Raw genomic sequence first — 17,989 nt, 5'->3', positions numbered from 1 at the left:
TAGCCTAAGACTCCTGCAAAATGGATCTGAACTGCAAGGGCATGTTCATTGGATTTTTTTATGTGGACTTTTGAGCAGATTTTGCTCGATAATCCACAGACGACATCTGTTTCTGTTGATTTCAGTGTGAAATCCTCGCTGTCCATGATTAATGTTCTTATAACTTGTGTTTAAAAACCTCAGTCACTAGGGGTTTTTCATGTAATCTGCCCCAAATATTACTTGCAGCCAAAAGACTGCAAAAAACTGCAAAAAAAAACAGCAGAGCTGAGAACCCATTCATGGGGGGGGGAAAAATGCTTGGATTTCTCTGGCAAACATTGAAAAATTGAAAAAATTATAGACCTATCCTAACATCTCCATTATAAAGCTGGAGTCTGATAACATGGGATCCACCAGTCATAATAGTCACAGCTCACCTCCTCCCCCTCCCAGCAGAGTCCATGTCCACAGCACTCTGCGATAAGTCAGTGAGCGGTCTCCAGGCTCCATCGTCCATGTGTAAAGCAATGCTAAGTATTAGAAGAGCTGCAGGTTAGGTGAGATGGCCCCTGCGTTACCTGTACAGAAAGCACAAAACATCTACTATTAAAAAGGTATCCGTAAAAGAAAATCCAGATGACCCAGTCCCTTAAACTGTGCGTAGCCTGCTGACCTGCTGCACATGTGCCATGGCAGCGTGGTTTTGCCGGCGGCCATCCTGGTTTAGCTTTGCAGTGCTCCTATTGAGGGGGATTCTCCAACTAGTGGATATTGGGGAAACCCTTTTAGTTTAACTCTAGGTGCATTACTGGAAATTGTCAGGTGCTTTCTGCAGGGCCAGACCTTTCCTTTCCATTGTATTGAATTGAGTTGCAGTATCACGAGCAGCCTGTAAACAAGAGTGGTGCTGTTTTTTAGATAAAGCAGCCATATTTTTTGAAAATCCTGTCTAATCCCATCAAACACTGGTTTCCGGCCTGTCTGATTTCTTTTATCGCTGTATGGCTTTCACAGGGTGCAGTAAAACAATGAATGGAAATGTTTGTACTAACAGTGATTGTGGAAATCCTCTTGTAGTCATGAGCACAATTATTTTAGCTAACGGAGAAAATGCTTTATACTGTTTCGGTCTTTACTAACCTTATGTCGTTGTATCACCCTTTATTGTGTTACTATATTTTTATAAGAATTTTATTGTAGAAAATTTGTTACATTTAATAGTTTTGCTTTTTTTATCGTCTGATCATTTCAATAATTTTTTTTTTTAAGCAGTAGGCGGCAGGTTCATGATGAAGAAAATACGAGGGCTTAATTGTTCAGAGTGTAATTACTTTCCGGTCACAGATCTCCCTTCACCTTTTGTTGATTTTGAGGTTGATCTTTTAGTTTGCTGGAAGTTTGGGGTATTTGTAGCTTTTCACTAGATGCCATGATGAAGACAGTCTCGCAGATGGTGATCTCGTCACAGCAATGTTTCACTTTTTCAAGATCTGGTTTTTCTTTGGTTACAAGGAACTTTTTCCCATTTGGTTTGGCACATTCCCCAATAAGAAAAAATCTTTGTAGCTTTTGCAGAAGTTGTTGGACAGCGCTACCGCAATCTAAAATATGAGCGGTTTTGTGTCTTTTACCAGACTGGGAAGACTAGCGGTCATTGCATTTGGGGCTGGTGCTGCCAGTTAGTATTGGTAAATGGTGGATTTATTTATTGCCGGCATTATTCATGGGGTGCCTTATTTGTAGGGGACGTGAATCTTTTTTGGGTATTGATTGTTTCAGCGTGAAAGGTTCAGCTGATAAGTTACCTTCGTATCAGGACCCTTTCCAGAACCGATTTCTTCCCTTTATTCCACTATAGTAGGTGGATAACTGGAGTTATGGAACAAGACAAATTGTTTCTATAATTGGAGGCGTTAGATTTTGCAGAACGTTATCAAATACATTCAAAGTCGCTCAGAACATGTTATCTTACTGGTACTTAAAGGCGTCACCCCATCATTAAATAGATTAATTGTATAGATAATAAAAATGCAAATTACATGCTGTTAAAGTGATCAGTCCCTCTCTCGCAGATAAGGACCTATCATGGTGATGCCCCATCTACTGCGGACCACCATATACATGCCCTGACAAGCAGGACAGAAAGCGAATACATAAAATACATACATATATTACAATACTGTGCAAAAGTTTTAGGCAGGTGTAGGAAAAATATTTTAATGCAAGAATGCTTTAAAAAAGATAGAAGTTTTACTAGCTTATTTTTATCAATTAAAATGCAAAGTGAACATCAGTATTCGGTGTGATCATGCTTGGCCTGCAAAACGGCATCAGTTCAACATACATTAGCAGACAGCTTTTTAAGACACTCGACGGGGAGGTGGTACCAGATCTTGTGTGGATGCAGGCTTGTTACAATTCTTCTCTCTCCATGTAGTCCCAGATGACTCAATGATGCGATCAGGGCTCAGTGAGGCCATATCATCACTCCCGTGACTTTGTTCTTCTTTACACTGAAGATCATTTTTAATCTGAGCTGCTCACATGATCTCTGGTTAGCATTCCCTGACTTCCTGTGATGTCATGTCAAAATGTCCCTGAGATGAGGTCTCTGGGAACATATGGGTGGGCACCCACACACATTATTTTACGTAATTTGCTTTCTGTCCTGCTTGTCAGAAGCAGAGCCTTTGCAGTAGCATGGCTGACTCCTTCCTTCTGTAGGGGTAGTAAGATGAGACTATTTATTCTGCTGCCAGAGGGTGGAGGAGACTACTCTACTTGGGCTGCTCCCCACAGCACAGATTAGATACATAAAGGTACATTGTTCACTGTGTCCAGCTCCTCTGTTTTCTGTAATGTTACTGCAGAATATCACATTTGTACCCCCTATTTAATACTTAGTTATGAATCCTTGTTCATAGGGGGAACAAAAATGAAAGGGTTTAAAATCCATTTGATAAATGTTACAGACTACTAGTACATAGTATTATATAAAAGTGATCACCATATCTATTAAGAAACTGCTTGGTCCTGTATTTCTTTTCTAGACGCATAGTAGGAGTTATTTTTTTTTATTTTAATTTACAGATAAATATTATGTGTATTTTACTTTGAACACTGAATTATATCAGAGACCTGTAACTAGTGTATTACAGGTTAAACGATGGTGGAAACAAAAAAAAAAAAAAAAAACCACACATTTTTTATTTTGGTTTTTGGGTTTGAATAGCCATTTCTTTACCTACAACAAATTGCAGATGCTGCTAAAAAATATTTTACCCTTTTAGGCTGTGTTCACATTTGTCTAGACTCTAGAGAATAAGCTATCGAACCAGCTTCAAAGATAACCTTTCATCAGGGATTGCCCGTCTGAACCACTGCCACCAAAATTTGTTCCCAAACATTTAGAAAAAGTTGGAATAACTTACACGGCATATACTAATCGGCATACACCAGGCCGCTGGACGTGCCCAGACTATGCAGGTAGTCGGATGAGTGTGATATGTCCGCCCCTCTTCCTGTAATTATTGATAAAAGTTGATGTCATCCATGTGACCCCTCTTGCACTGTACAGTATCTGATCATGCCGTGCTCTGACGTCCCCTATAGTTCTCCGGCGTCATCGCTCACCGGTGCAGCATCTAAGACTGAGTGACCTTGAAACGCGTAGATCCTATAGTGATAGCTGGCACATCGGTTTACCCTGTAGTGATGTTGGATCTGGGTCATATACAAAAGAAAGATTCCTCTTCCCAAATTGGGGCATTTTAACCTTCACAAGTCCTGTTCCTATACTGGATCACACATGCGGGAGATGATGGGTGTCATGCAGGTGACTTCAGTAGTGTAACTTAAAGGATGAGCGGCTGCCTTATGATTTCTTCAAAAGGTGCCTTCCATATTCCTATGCTGCAAGCAGGAGATTGTGAGCATCATATGGAAGCCAGTGGCCTTAACAATATTATTTAGAGATGGTCTTTCTGATTAATTCACAAGTGTGTTGCAGGGACCAGCGGACTGTTGTAGGCCGATTCACATATGGCCGTGAAGTTACACAAACTAATTCTTCCATGGACTTTTTCTATGTAGCTATTGATTTAGCTAAATTTCCAATAAACCCTAATGAATATTAATTTATGTAGAACTTAATGTTCTTTTTTGGTTGTTTCATATATTTAAGATGTTTGTAACAGCTGTGAAGTCAGAAATATATTTTCGGTGTGCCACTGCCCAGCCAAATGATTAGCTTTAATGTAAAGTCGCTGCCTCCCACCGGAGCTGTCACATGAATTGTCATCTGTTCTGTTGTTAGGATAAGTTTTAATTTGAAGATTTTTTTTTTTTTCACTTTTACCTTTTTTACTATTTTGGTTTTAACATTAGACTAGTGACCTTTTTTCCTGAATACATGTAGTTTTATAACACTGTACAGTCTGTTGTATCCTTTGCCCTATTACCAGTGTGTGTAGAATATTTAAATAAACTTGTGATTTTTTTTATACATATTCTTTGTTTCATCTGTTTTTCTTCTCTAAGGACGTAACAATTAAAACACAGTGACCGGAGTATAACATGTATTGCTTGAGAGGATCTAAATCTGTCCAACGTGCATGGTTAAAACCAGACTGGTCTTTAGTGGGAAAATATTCAGTATAAGCTGTATTTTTATATTTCTCTAAATTCCTACTTATTCTGGTTTCGAGTCCAGTAGTCGGGCCTGCTCAATTGTCAGCATTCTATCAGAGCATAACTCTGCCCACTGGACTCTAAGAGCGCGCAGATTTAGGGTCTGTAAAATACTATTTATATCAATTCTTTTTCCAATAATCCATATACATGTGTTATTGTATAACTTTCCTCTTGGCTGAAGATAATCCAAGAAGAGTGAAGTGAGTTGACCATCTTTGAGAAACAAACTTTATTGTTTTACTGAAAATGCATGGAAAAGTAATGCGAGCATTCTTATTTTTTCCCCAAAGCTTGTTATCTTGCTCCACTCATCCTGGGAGCCAAGAGAAAAGGTAAGAAAGGACACATTTGTATATCGATCTGTTCAGCTCCTTCTCTATAGGTTGACAATTGGACATCGCTTTTCATGGAAGAATTCATCAAGATCAATGGGCAAGTTTTATTACAGATTGACACATACACTAAATGTAGATCTCCGCATCGGGCCCTACTGGACCATGTTGTAAAAAACGCTCCATTGCGCTATTCTCCTGTTGTTCCTCTTAGAAATTAATCCTAATTTACAGCTGGGGGTTACCAATTTGGGGGATGTTTTCACTATCCAATCAATGCTAGACTTTGCTGGGACACACAATGCCGAGTTGCCCCCCTTCCTGACCACCTATTTTTATGATCCACAATGGAGAACAGCTAGGTAACCGTAGACCCCCCTCCCAGTGGCAGACCTATTTTGTCAATGTATTAAATACATCTCCAAGAGCTCAATGCAAAAATGATTTAAAAATGGGAAGAAAAAGCTACGCGTGGCCACACGGTTTCCTTGGATCAGCCATCTCCCAGTGTAAGGCATGTGGACAAAATATTCTAGTGAATATTATAACAAATCCCAGAATTGTAGACCATTATTTTTTCGTCCAAATAGATTGTAACCTGGTTACAAAAAAATAGCATTTTTCTTTAGAGCAGAACTTTGACTTTTCCAAGCAGGATGTATACTTTTTGTTTTATTGTTCTGTCAATACAATAGTAGTAAAGAGTTTGTCACTAACTTTGTTAGCATGCACTAATAATAATGCATGCCTTTATATTGACTGATAGGTATGATTTAGCCTTTGCAAGGTTATGTCCCAAAATCAAGGCTTTGTTCGCCTTTGTATGAGGGAAAGCGCATGTATTTGGATGCATTACACAATATATGTGGCGCCCATGTCTGACCTACAAGGCTGCCATTGAATTTAGCATAATTTGGTTTTAATCACTTCCTTATCAAAGGAGAGCCGCCATTTATACCTCAAATCTACTACTAAAGACTCTGCAAACTTACAGTAAAATATATATGTTTTAGGTCGGGGGCAAGTTTATCCTCATACTCGCCAAGTTTCGGTATTCACAGAGAAGTGTACATTAACACAGGTAAGAGACGGTCCCACAGTGCTGCAGAGACCCTAAATGATTGTATTAGGTGCAAAGACCCTCAGTGTGCCAACCTGTTATGTCGTAGGGGAGCGTCCATTCGAATGTGATATGTGCGACATGAAGTTTGTTCAGAAATATCATCTGGACAGACACAAACGAGTTCACAGCGGAGAGAAGCCATACCAGTGCGAGCGATGCCTTCAGGTGAGTGATGCCCCAAATGTTGACATTTTCTCAGCCATCCATGGTTGGTGCTAACTTAGTATTGATGAATTTATACAGTGTATATATAAAGTCTACATACCCCAAAATGCTTGGTTTTTGGCTTGTAAAAAAAAATAATTCAAACCTAGAAGAATCTGCAGAACTTTACCCACCGTTACTATCTCCCATAACCTGTTCAATTCAATTGAAAAATAAACTGAAATTGTTCTGTTGAAAAAGTAATAAAATGGGCTTGCATAAATATGCACATCCTTACTCAAATACTTTGTTGAAGTAACCCTTTGAATATATGATGGCATTCATTATTGAGTAGAATTCTGTCAGCCTGGAACATCTACCGTAGAATTGGCTATCTTTGCCCACTCTTCCTTGTTGTAGCTCCAAATCTATCAGATTGCGAGGGCATCTACTGCGTACAGCGCCGTCTTCAGGTCACCGACAAATTTTGAATTGGATTCAGTCAGGGTGGATTTGATTTAAATCTAACTGATTTAAATCACGATTTAAATCACTAGTCAGTAAGGCTTGATTTAAATCAGTGATTTAAATCAAAGTTTCTACCTAAACTAGTTCTTGCTACTTTAACATGCAAGTAGATGAAGATTTTTAGAATCACTTTTTATATTACTTTTTTCTCCCCAGTTTAATGGGTTAATCATTCATATTTGGACACCACTGTTCTGTTACTTAGGAAGGAGAAAAATAATCCTGACCTTAATAACAATTTAAATAGATTTATTCAACTGAAACAATAACAACATTACAGCATAAGTTATTTGCTTAAACAAACATCCATGTTTGTTAACTAATTTGGCTAAACAAAATATATATATATATATATTAAGAAACTTAGACTGTCAGCCCAGCCGACACATGAAAAACTTAAATACTACTGTCCCTGCTGTCCTCTGTAGCTCACTTGTCGTCATCTTCATCATCATCTTCTTCTTTGTTCCTATTCATAATCTGGAAAAGAAAAACAAGATTTCCTGCTTTATTGGGTCCCAACCGATTTCTCAATTTAGAATGAATGAGTCCAAAGGAAGGGAATATTCTTTCAACGCCTGCAGAAGAAGCTACTGCTGTTAAAAGTGAAATCATTACTTGAACAGTCTCTAAATCCAAGCGCTTAAGTGACGTCCACCAGTTTACTGGTGTGACCTTCCTTAAAATATCTTCAGCAAACACATATTTCTTGAATGGTTCCCCCTTAGCTCTGAAGTTTATTATAGTTGGCATTAAAGATGGATGATTGCTGGATACCCATGTCCTAGCTAACTCCTCTTCCTCAGCACTTAGGTTTTGACCCTGATATTGGATATTGACAATATTTGCCAAAAAATGAGCTGGAGTCAGTGCTTGTCCCATTCGTTTGTTTACTGCTTGTAATTTAATTCTGTCCATGTGTAGTTCTGTTTTTAAAGGGAACCTGTCACCACGTTTTTGGAAGATGGGATAAAAATAGCGTTAAATAGGGGCAGAGGTGGGCGTTACATTAGTGTGTGTGTTATGCGTTTATTACCCACCTAAGTTGCCGAAATAACTTTGCAAAGTCTCCGTTTTCGCCTGTCAATCAGGCTGGTCAGGTCGCATGGGCGTTGTCTTCCCCCAGATTTGGCGTAGTTTTCCGTTGGTGGCGTAGTGGTGTGCGCATGCCCAAAGTCCTGAATCCTCTGCCAGGGGATTTAAAATAGCGCGGTGTTCGTTATTGCATTGGTGATCGGTGGGCGCGGCCATCTTCCTTTGGCCGCGCGTGCGCAGAAGCGGCGCTCTGCTGGCCGCGGCTTCAGGAAAATGGCCGCCGCGATATCCATCTGCGCACGCGCGGCATCCCGCGGCCATTTTCCTGAAGCCGCGGCCAGCAGAGCGCCGCTTCTGCGCACGCGCGGCCAAAGGAAGATGGCCGCGCCCACCGATCACCAATGCAATAACGAACACCGCGCTATTTTAAATCCCCTGGAAGAGGATTCCGGACTTTGGGCATGCGCACACCACTACGCCACCAACGGAAAACTACGCCAAATCTGGGTGAAGACACCACGCCCATGTGACCTGACCAGCCTGATTGACAGGCGAAAACGGAGACTTTGCAAAGTTATTTCGGCAACTTAGGTGGGTAATAAACGCATAACACACACACTAATGTAATGCCCACCTCTGCCCCTATTTAACGCTATTTTTATCCCATCTTCCAAAAACGTGGTGACAGGTTCCCTTTAAGTGTTCACTCAGTTCCTTCCAAATTTCAACAGCATCCGCAATAAAACAGCTATTTTTCTGTATTTTGTTTAAAGCTTGAGAGATGGGTTTCAGGAAGCTCAGCATATGTTCAACATTTCTCTTAAGCCCAATGTTGAGGATTTTGGCCGTGACAGTGCCATCTATTTTATCTCGATTTTCTTCACAAAGTGTCATCAGAATAGGCCAGTTTTTGATATACTGCTCAAAACAGTCCACCACAGAGTTCCATCTAACATCTTGTGGGAGCGTTAGCTTGGTTCCACCCATCCTTTTCAGAGCTGCTGCAGCAAAATGATTATTACGGAAGTATTTAGAAATTTCAACAACATTAGCCTTTATTTCTGGAACACTTAAGTCTTTGGCTAAGAGGTGCAGCAAATGAGCACTGCAACCATATGTTATTAGCAGCTTTATATTCCCTCCCTGCTCTTCTAAATCTCTTCTCATCTTGGATACGTTTGCAGCATTGTCAGTGACCAAACTGCGTACTAGACATTTGAATTTTTGTTCACATGTCGTTATAGCTTTTACTGCCACTTCTTGTAAGTATTCTGCTGTGTGTGCATTTCCTGACGTATCAGTTGTTTGTGCAAGGAAGACTTTACCTTCTTATGTTGTTATACAAGCACATACAATAGGATCATTGTGGACATTACTCCACCCATCAATACTTAGGTTAACAATTTTACCCTCCAGAGCTGTTGCACATTGCTCCATTTCTCTGTCATACACTTGATCCAGCAGTTTCCCTGCAACATCAGCTCTGCTGGGTGGACTGTATCCTGGTCTCAGTGACTGAACCATATTAATGAAATGTGGGTTCTCAGTCAGACGGAAAGAAGAGTTCGTTGCATAAATAAACTGGGCAATTTTTTCATCAATCAACTCTTTTTCTAATCTGCTAGTTCTTATCACAAACCTATCTATGGTGGTTCCAGGAGGTAAAGGTTTTTTCTTCCTTTTGGGTGATGGTGATATGTGGCTGTGGGTGTTTGATGATGATGCTGCTGCTAATGAAGCACTATCCTGGATGGATAACTCTGAAACTGTAGAACAGGATGATGGTGATCTTGGAGGTGGATAGTTTCCAGAATCCATGAATTCCCCTAAACAAAAAAGTAAATGCTGTTATTTTATTGTTTATACAATTTCTGCTTATTGTACACAACACATCACTGCCCCAAAAGGAATATTTGTTTTTCTTCATAACGGTACCAAATGACAGTAACATGCAGTAATAATAAGAAATATAATTTTTCTCACACATGACAGTTCAGTCTTTAGAAATAGAATTCAATAAAAATGTTTACCAACCTGAAGATCCTGCCTGTTCAGAAGTGTTTCTTTGGTCATCTTCATCACCGCACTTCTCATGATGTTGCCTCATTCGCGCCACCAGGCCTTGCATCTCTTTGTTGCATCGTTTGCATTTTGCACGCATGCCTGCCTTACCGATAGGCGAAGGAGCTTCATTAAAATATTCCCAAACTGGGTCTCTTTTACGGCCTGCTGCCATTATAAGGAAAGAATGTAATAAACCTCAGATCGTATCGTACAGACAAACAGATCCAGACTTGTCTGTCTGTGGCTATGCTGCAGTATTGTGCTCAAAGTTTCACTTTCATTTTCTTGTCTGCATGCCCTTCCTCCTCCTCACACTTAGATTCACATTCTTCTTGTGTTGTGCAGATCTATTCCACTCCAAACAATCAGAAACATATTGTCTAACTTCTTGGACTTGGCACTGAAGGGGTTGATTCTGTATTCATAGGTTTGTAGAACAATAGGATTAAGGTCTTTTTCTCAACTCTGTTCATGTTGTAACATTTTTGCCGTGAAGAAGAGGCTGGGACCTCTGCGGAGTCAAATTCAGTTTTGAGAACTGCGTAAGTAAAGCGAGCGTCTGTGATAATATAGGAGAGAAACTGCCCACTAATCATACAGAAACCTCTGGAAGAGCATGGCATTGTGAATGTTACACATATACAGCCTTTATTCTACTGAGTTAAACAACTCCGCTTTATCTCATGATGGAAGAACCTTTGGATGGTAAAATATTTTCCTCAAAAAGAAGTTTATTGAAAAAAAATCCGATTTAAAAAAAAAAAAATCCGATTTTTTTGATTTTTTTTTTTTTTAAAAACATTGATTTTTATCCACCCTGGATTCAGGTCTAGACTCCAGCTGGGCCATTCCAAAACTTGGATCGTATTCTGGTGAAGCCATTCTATTGTTGATTTGGAAGTATGCTTAGGGTCATTATCATACTAAAAAGTGAAATCCATTTTCGTTTTTCATTTTTATTTTTTTTTTTTAGCAGAGGCCTGAAAGTGTAGACTCAAAATTGACTGATATAATGAGCGGTTCACAATTCCCTCCACCTTGATTAACATTCAAATTTTAACTGTCAAAAACAGCGTAATAGCATAACGCTGCCTCCACCATGCTTCACTGTGGATATGGTGTTCTTTTGATAATATGCAGTTTTGGCTTTGCACCACACATACCTTTAGGAATTATAACCAAAAAATTATTTGATCTCCTTAGACCAAAACACGTTTTGCCACATGATTTTGACAGACTTGTTGTAGGTTTTGGCAAAACATAACTGAGCTTGGATTTTTTTTTCTTTTGTAAGAAAAGTTTTCCATCTTTCCACCCTTCCCCCACAAGCCAGACATATGAAGAATATGGGGGATTGTTGTCACATGTAGTATACAGCCAATGTTTGCCAAAAATTCTTGCAGCTCTTTTAATGTTGCTGTAAGTCTATTGTCAGCTTGAAGGGCCAATTTTGTCTTTTCATCGATATTTGAGGGACGTCCTGTTCGAGGTAATATCACTGTTGTGCCAAATTTAAGCTACTACTTCATAAAAAGAATGGAGGATCCAGCTCAACGAGGTAGTGAAGAAAACTATTTCTTTATTCACTGAAAAACATGCTCGGTAGAGGATAAAAACATCAGTGTAAACAATAGATAAAATGCGATATCAACGTCTTTCTGCTGACTAGGGACCCTTAATCATCACTACTTCTCGATAACCTTCTTCACAGCGCTCCATTGTATATCTAATGCATTGGAAGAAAAAATTTTGTACCCATCTCCTGACTGATAACTTTCAACAATGAGATCTCTTTGCTGTGTTGTAAGCTGTTTTCGGAGCATGGCTTTTGCTGTAAAATGCAACTAAGAAAATGTCAAGAAAATTATATTAGAACAGCTGAACGTTATATGGGGTAATCAGAATGATTCAGCTGTGTACTGACTACTATTTACCATGAGTGTAAATGGGATTAGCTAATACTGAACACAACCACATCCCCAGTCATAAGAGGGCATTCACACTTATGCAACCATATTATATTTTCCCCTTTAAAGTAATTTTACTTTATTGTTCAATAGAATTGTACTTACTATTTTTTATATTAAAGGTGAGAAAAGTTCTGGAAAAAAAATTGTTCACATACTCCATGTTCCAAATTATTATGCAAATTGGATTTAAGTGTCCTAAAGATTTAATTGTTTTGTTTTTCAAATAAACTCGTGGATGGTATTGTCTCAGGGCTCAATGGATCACTGAAATCAATCTTAAACACGTGATAATTAGTTTTCCAGGTGATTCTAATTAAAGGAAAACTATTTAAAAATGATGTTCCACATTATTAAGCAGGCCACAGGTTTCAAAGCAATATGGGAAATAAAAAGGATCTCTCTGCTGCTGAAAAGCATTAATTAATGCAATGCCTTGGACAAGGTATGAAAACATTAGATATTTCACGAAAACTTGAGTGGTCATCATACTGTGAAGAGATTTGTGACTGAAACAGAGCACAGACAGAGTTCATGCAGATAAAGGCATAATGAGGAAGGTTTCTGCCAGATATATTCATTGGATTAAGAGAGCAGCTGCCAAAATACCATTTGAAGCTGCTGGTGCCTCTGGGGTCCCTCAAACTTCAAGGTGTAGGATCCTTCAAAGGCTTGCTATGGTGCATAAACCTACTATTCGCCCACCCCTAAACAGTGTTCACAAGCAGAAATGGTTGCAGTGGGCCCAGACATACATGAAGACTAATTTTCAAACAGTCTTGTTTACTGATGACTGTCGAGCAACCCTGGATGGTCCAGATGGATGGAGTAGTGGATGGTTGGTGGATGGCCACTATGTCCCAACAAGGCTGCAACGTCAGCAAGGAGGTGGAGGAGTTATGTTTTTGGCCGGAATCATGGGGAAACAGGTGGTAGGGCCCTTTAAGGTTCCTGAAGGTGTGGAAATGACCTCTGCAAAGTATATAGAGTTTCTGACTGACAACTTTCTTCCATGGTATAATAAGCAGAAACGTGCCTTCAGGAGCAAAATCCTCTTCATGCATGACAATGCACCATCTCATGCTGCAAAGAATACCCCAGTCATTGGCTGCTATGGGCATATAAGGAGATAAACTCATGGTGTGGCCACCATCTTCCCCTGACCTCAACCCTACAGAGAATCTTTGGAGTATCATCAAGCAAAATATCTATGAGGGTGGGAGGCAGTTCACATCAAAACAGCAGCTCTGGGAGGCTATTCTGACTTCATTCAAAGAAACAGAAGCAAAAACTCACAAGTTTGGAACAGTGCATTTTGAGTTTTTATTCATTTTGGAGATCATACTAATATCATTGGGAGGTTTCTTCAATAAAATTTGATGCATACTCTAACGGGTGATGACTTTTATTAGACTGACTAATTTGCACCGACTATTTAGGAAAATCCAAGAAAAATGTTATTTGCATAATAATTTGGAACATGGTGTACACAACCCCCCTTCCCCCCCTCCAAAATAAAAAGATATCACACACACACGATAAATGTAAGTGAGGAGAAAAAGGAAACAGATTTTTCATAATATATTTATTCAAAGTGAGCACCACACACTGAAATTCCTGCACTTGCATACCTTGGTATGTTATCAAAACGGCTATTATTGGTTAGGAATGTTCTGCTACGCTGAATGCACTTGGGCAAATCATCAAAATCCGATGCTGGCAGCTCCTTTTGCAATTGCTGATCAGTGATTTCCCAGATGTGCTCAATGGGAGACAAGTCCAGAGATGTTGCCAGCCATGGTTGCACATTTAGGTCACGCAGGCTGGTGTGGTGCTGACTAATCCATCTCTGTGTGCCGCAGTGATGTTCAGTACTGAACTCTGCGTGCGCACTGTTCTTCTTTGCTCAAAAATTAAATGGCCAAGGGCCAGAATAACTGCGCTCTATGGCCCACTGGCAATCTGTACTGGGCCACCTGGCTGTGGGTTGATCGTCTTTGGACTAAAGTGACACATGGGCGCTGCTTACTCCTCTCTCCCTATTGATAACACATGAACACTTAGCCAATGTTTCATGTTTATACAAGCGTCTGGAGAGATGGCTGTCTGCTAAATGAGACTACATTTGACAAACAGCTCAAAGGTTTATGGGCACCTTTTATGGTATATTCGTGCTGAGATTTTTTTGTTTGTTTTTTTCAATCAAAAATTGAGGTTTTTGAACGGATTTCTGGAGAGTTTCTGCTGAAAAAACTGTGTTAACATAGCAATACAGATGGAGCACCAACTGGCAATCTTTTCTTGCATCTACCACTGAAGGCGTGCTGGAGGGCCACATGTTGGTTCTGATTATATAATTGCATTTTTTCTGTCTCCCTCAGGCTTTCTCTAGGACGGACCGCCTCCTGAAACATAAGCGGATTTGTCAGGGGTGCCACACGAAACCTGAAATAAACCTTGTGTTGTGAACTTCAGTGGAGTGTCGGCCGATCTCCAACGCTCAGGACTCATTTACTATCAGTACTGATAAATCAAATCCATCAACATTTCTGTGATTCAAGACACAGGGCTGGTTACGAGGTCTGCCTACCAGGTCTTACTTTGCAAGCTGTAATTATAAAAAGGCCAAACGTATTTTATGGAAAAGACTAAGCAATATTCATCAGTTTGAGTGAAACTGGTAAATATTTCTCACTTCTTGGAAGGAGATGACTCTTGTCTGATACTTAAACTGGCAGATCTCCAATTGTTATCCTTTAAGTGTATTTAAAGGGCTTGTTTCATGTTATTAAATGGGTAAGATTAGAAAGTGCTTGGAAAACGAGCAACTTTCAATTTACCTCTTATTAAAAATCCTCATCGTTCTCAAGAACTGAGGGATGTTTAATTCTGTAGTGTACAGCTTGTTGCTTAGGTTACTGACCACTTTAGAAGTGGCCAGTCTCCTAGGCAAGACATGCATGCTTGCAGATTGGTTTGCAATTTGCAAGCCCTGCTCGGAAGCTGGCACAGCCTCTGTAGTAGCATATGAGTAAAGCTGAGAAGACTCTCAAGTGCAGGAGGAAGTAAGAAGCGATAATTTCAGCTGCCAGAGGGGGAAGGTGAGTGATTCTGTTCAGAGCCAAGCCCCCCCAACATTATAGATTAGCAACAGCAACAATTATGATGATATCTATGTTTTAAACGCAGCAATTTACTTTAAAGGGAATATATAACCAGAAAATGACCTATTGCTTAAAATCAGTATGTTAAATGTTTTTGTAATTGTTTTAATTTTTCAGATCACAATCTCTTATTAGAAAACAGAAAAAGTACACCGACTAACTCAGACCCTATCTTTTGTATTGAAATGTCTAATGTTTATGTGCAAAAGTCATTTAGAAGGGAGAAGGAGCAGGCGAGTTGTGACATTGCCGGTTGTGAATGGTGGATCCTATGTTATCTGCGGTGTATAGAGTCATTACCTGCCGCTGTTACCTGATCATAATGAGATTTATGAAGAGTCTTTTATAAAGTACAGGAGGTACAAGTCTCTAAAGTCCCTTATGTGTTGTAGATGGCTGATGGTTTGGCCATTTGGCCGGTAGCTATCGCTCCCCATACACTAGGGCACTTGCTTTGCTGATGTCTCCTGTGTTCTCATATGACATGTCTGGCAGTGGCACATCTCTGGGATGTCAAAAGGACTGGTGTATTTAATTCCCCTGACAATCATCTGTCCGGGCCCCCCATATGCATTAGACTGCCTGCTGATCCCACCAATGTTAGTCTGATGTGTATGGGGGGGGCTTAAAATAGCCCTGGTAGCCAGTATAAAAATTATAAAAAAGACTTCTGATTTTTAGTGTAGTTTCTGATGATGCATTTTCTTCAAAACAGCTATTAGTTTTTCAGGACTTACAGACTGATAATGATACCTGGACTAACCCCATAATACTGCTTCTTACGGATCTCTCCCCCTCCGCATAACACGCCGGCCATGACAGACAAGTATTTGTAGTGACAGCAGCAGCTCGTTGCCAGCGCCCATTACCTTGGCGCAGCCTGGCGGCCTCAGTCCTGTGAGATACGCTGAACAGAGGTTTATGTGACCACTTTGTGTAACTACTAAATGTATATTCTGCAGGACACACCAGTGTGAGACGAGGGAGTATTGGCAGAAAATACTGTGTAATCTGCACAGAAAGGTGACGTTGATAAACTACATGGGATTGCTACACTGGAGTTTAGTGATGTCTAAATGTTGTTACATGAAATCTCCCTCCTTGATCTCTTACCGTAAATCGTTAGAGGCAGCAGACCATTCTGGACTATATGGTGTAGATTGGTGGATTGCGCTGACTGCCCTCGTACCTGTGGGCCTTTGACAGGCCGAGATCCATTTCGCACCCCTACTCTCTCTCTTGCTAGGATCCACTGAACACTGGCATTGTGTAGTCCTATTTCTGAAATCCTAATTTGACGTATTTGAGAAACAGATAATCACAAATTTATTCTATAGCATTAAAATGACCAGGTTAGAATTTTTTTCTCTCTCTAGTATATGTAGTGTGCAGCTTCTTTGCAGAGGTCAGACTATTTCTTCTTGTAGCTTATTGTTTTGGGCCGGTTTCACGCATCCGTGTCGGTATGGATCATGATCTGCAGACTGGCCATGGATCTTCTCACCTGAACTCGAAGGCCTCATTTATGCCTATGAGGTTGATAAGTTTGGGTCTGGACCCCGCACCCAGTTTATACATCACAGTCCATATTTTACATTGAAGTGTGAAATTAGCCGTAGGTCTGTTTCCGTTGACCCCCAACAATCACTCAATAGACCCCACAGCTTAGCAGGCCGGATCTCACAGCTCCTGGCTGAGTGTGTATATGGATCAAGGGACAGATTTAATGAAATCCTGTTCTTTGTAGCCTTCAGAGGCGAAGCATGCTCACCTCAGCTCTATTTTGCTTTAAAAGCCCTGATCTTGTGATTGTTGGGGTCACAGCAGTCAGAGACGGATTCATTTACTGCTTAAGCTACTTTCACATTTCCGTCGGGCCGACGTACCGATGGACGTTGTGAAATTACTGCACGGCGTGGCAGCGGATGCAATTTTTCAACGCATCCACTGCCCATTCTGCAGTCCGGTGAGGAGGGGGCGGAGTTTCGGCCGCACATGCGTGGTCGAAAATGGCAGACGCAACACACAAAAAAGTTACATTTAACTTTTTTGGTGCGTCGCGTCCGCCAAAACACGACGGATCCATCGCACGACAGACACGATGTGGCCATCCGTCGCGATCCGACGCTAATTCAAGTCTATGGGCAAAAAACGCATCCTGCAAGCACATTTGCAGGTTCCTTTTTTTGCCCAAACCGACGGATTGCGACGGAGGACAAAAGACAGAAGTGTGAAAGTATTCTAATGTAACCAGTTAGGTTTTTGCACCATAATCCCATTTCCAGAGAGGAATATCGTACTACTGCACAGAGTGGGAATAATAGGAGTAATGTGGGCGGTGGAGAGGATAAATGTTCATTATCTAAATGGAGTATGTTAGGTTAGTTTAAGGGGATCTGTAGGCATGATTTCACCTCCCAAACTATCTGTGCATGTAGCTCTTTCAAAGACAAGTCTAGTAATACCTTTACATGGCCAGTCCATTTCTCCATTACTGAGAAATCCATGTTTGAATTGATTAGCAAATTTGGTTGTAGAACTGAAGCCTCTGTCACTCCAGCTCTATTCCCCACCCAGCACATCGTCCTCGTGCTTAACCGACAGACTCTATGCTGTGCGACATCAGGTAGTATAGGAGCCATCAGTTAAAGGGAATCTGTCAACCCCAAAATCGCGGGTGACGTAAGCCCACCGGCATCAGGGGCTTATCTACAGCATTCTGGAATGCTGTAGATAAGCCCCCGATGTATCCTGAAAGATGAGAAAAAGACGTTAGATTATACTCACCCAGGGGTGGTCCTGCTGCTGGTCCGGGTCTGGCGCCTCCCATCTTCATCAGATGACGTCCTCTTCTGGTCTTCACGCTGCGACTCCTGCGCAGGCGTACTTTGTCTGCCCTGTTGAGCGTAAAGTACTGCAGTGCGCAGGCGTCAGGAAAGGTCAGAGAGGCCCGGCACC

The 17,989-nt window shown here is 40.7% G+C and overlaps 1 protein-coding gene across 4 annotated transcripts in view; it reads left to right on the top strand.

Annotated features, from left to right (window-relative positions):
* Positions 1–17,667, top strand: part of ZNF740 (zinc finger protein 740) — a 60,361-nt gene extending 42,694 nt beyond the window's left edge. For 3 of the 4 annotated variants that reach the window (XM_077298007.1, XM_077298008.1, XM_077298009.1), the window contains exons 8-11: positions 4,965–5,006; positions 6,020–6,087; positions 6,176–6,294; positions 14,249–17,667. In XM_077298007.1, coding sequence (XP_077154122.1) covers positions 4,965–5,006; positions 6,020–6,087; positions 6,176–6,294; positions 14,249–14,335 — 316 coding nt within the window. In that variant the 3' untranslated portion in view covers positions 14,336–17,667. The remainder of the gene's footprint in view (positions 1–4,964; positions 5,007–6,019; positions 6,088–6,175; positions 6,295–14,248) is intronic. The other variant, XM_077298010.1, reaches the window with a different exon arrangement.
* Positions 17,668–17,989: the final 322 nt, after the last annotated feature.

This window comes from Ranitomeya variabilis, chromosome 3 (genome assembly GCF_051348905.1).
Source record: "Ranitomeya variabilis isolate aRanVar5 chromosome 3, aRanVar5.hap1, whole genome shotgun sequence".
Lineage (NCBI taxonomy): Eukaryota > Metazoa > Chordata > Amphibia > Anura > Dendrobatidae > Ranitomeya > Ranitomeya variabilis.
The sequence above is the reverse complement of the archived record's forward strand: the minus strand, read 5'-3'. Positions and strand labels throughout refer to the sequence as shown.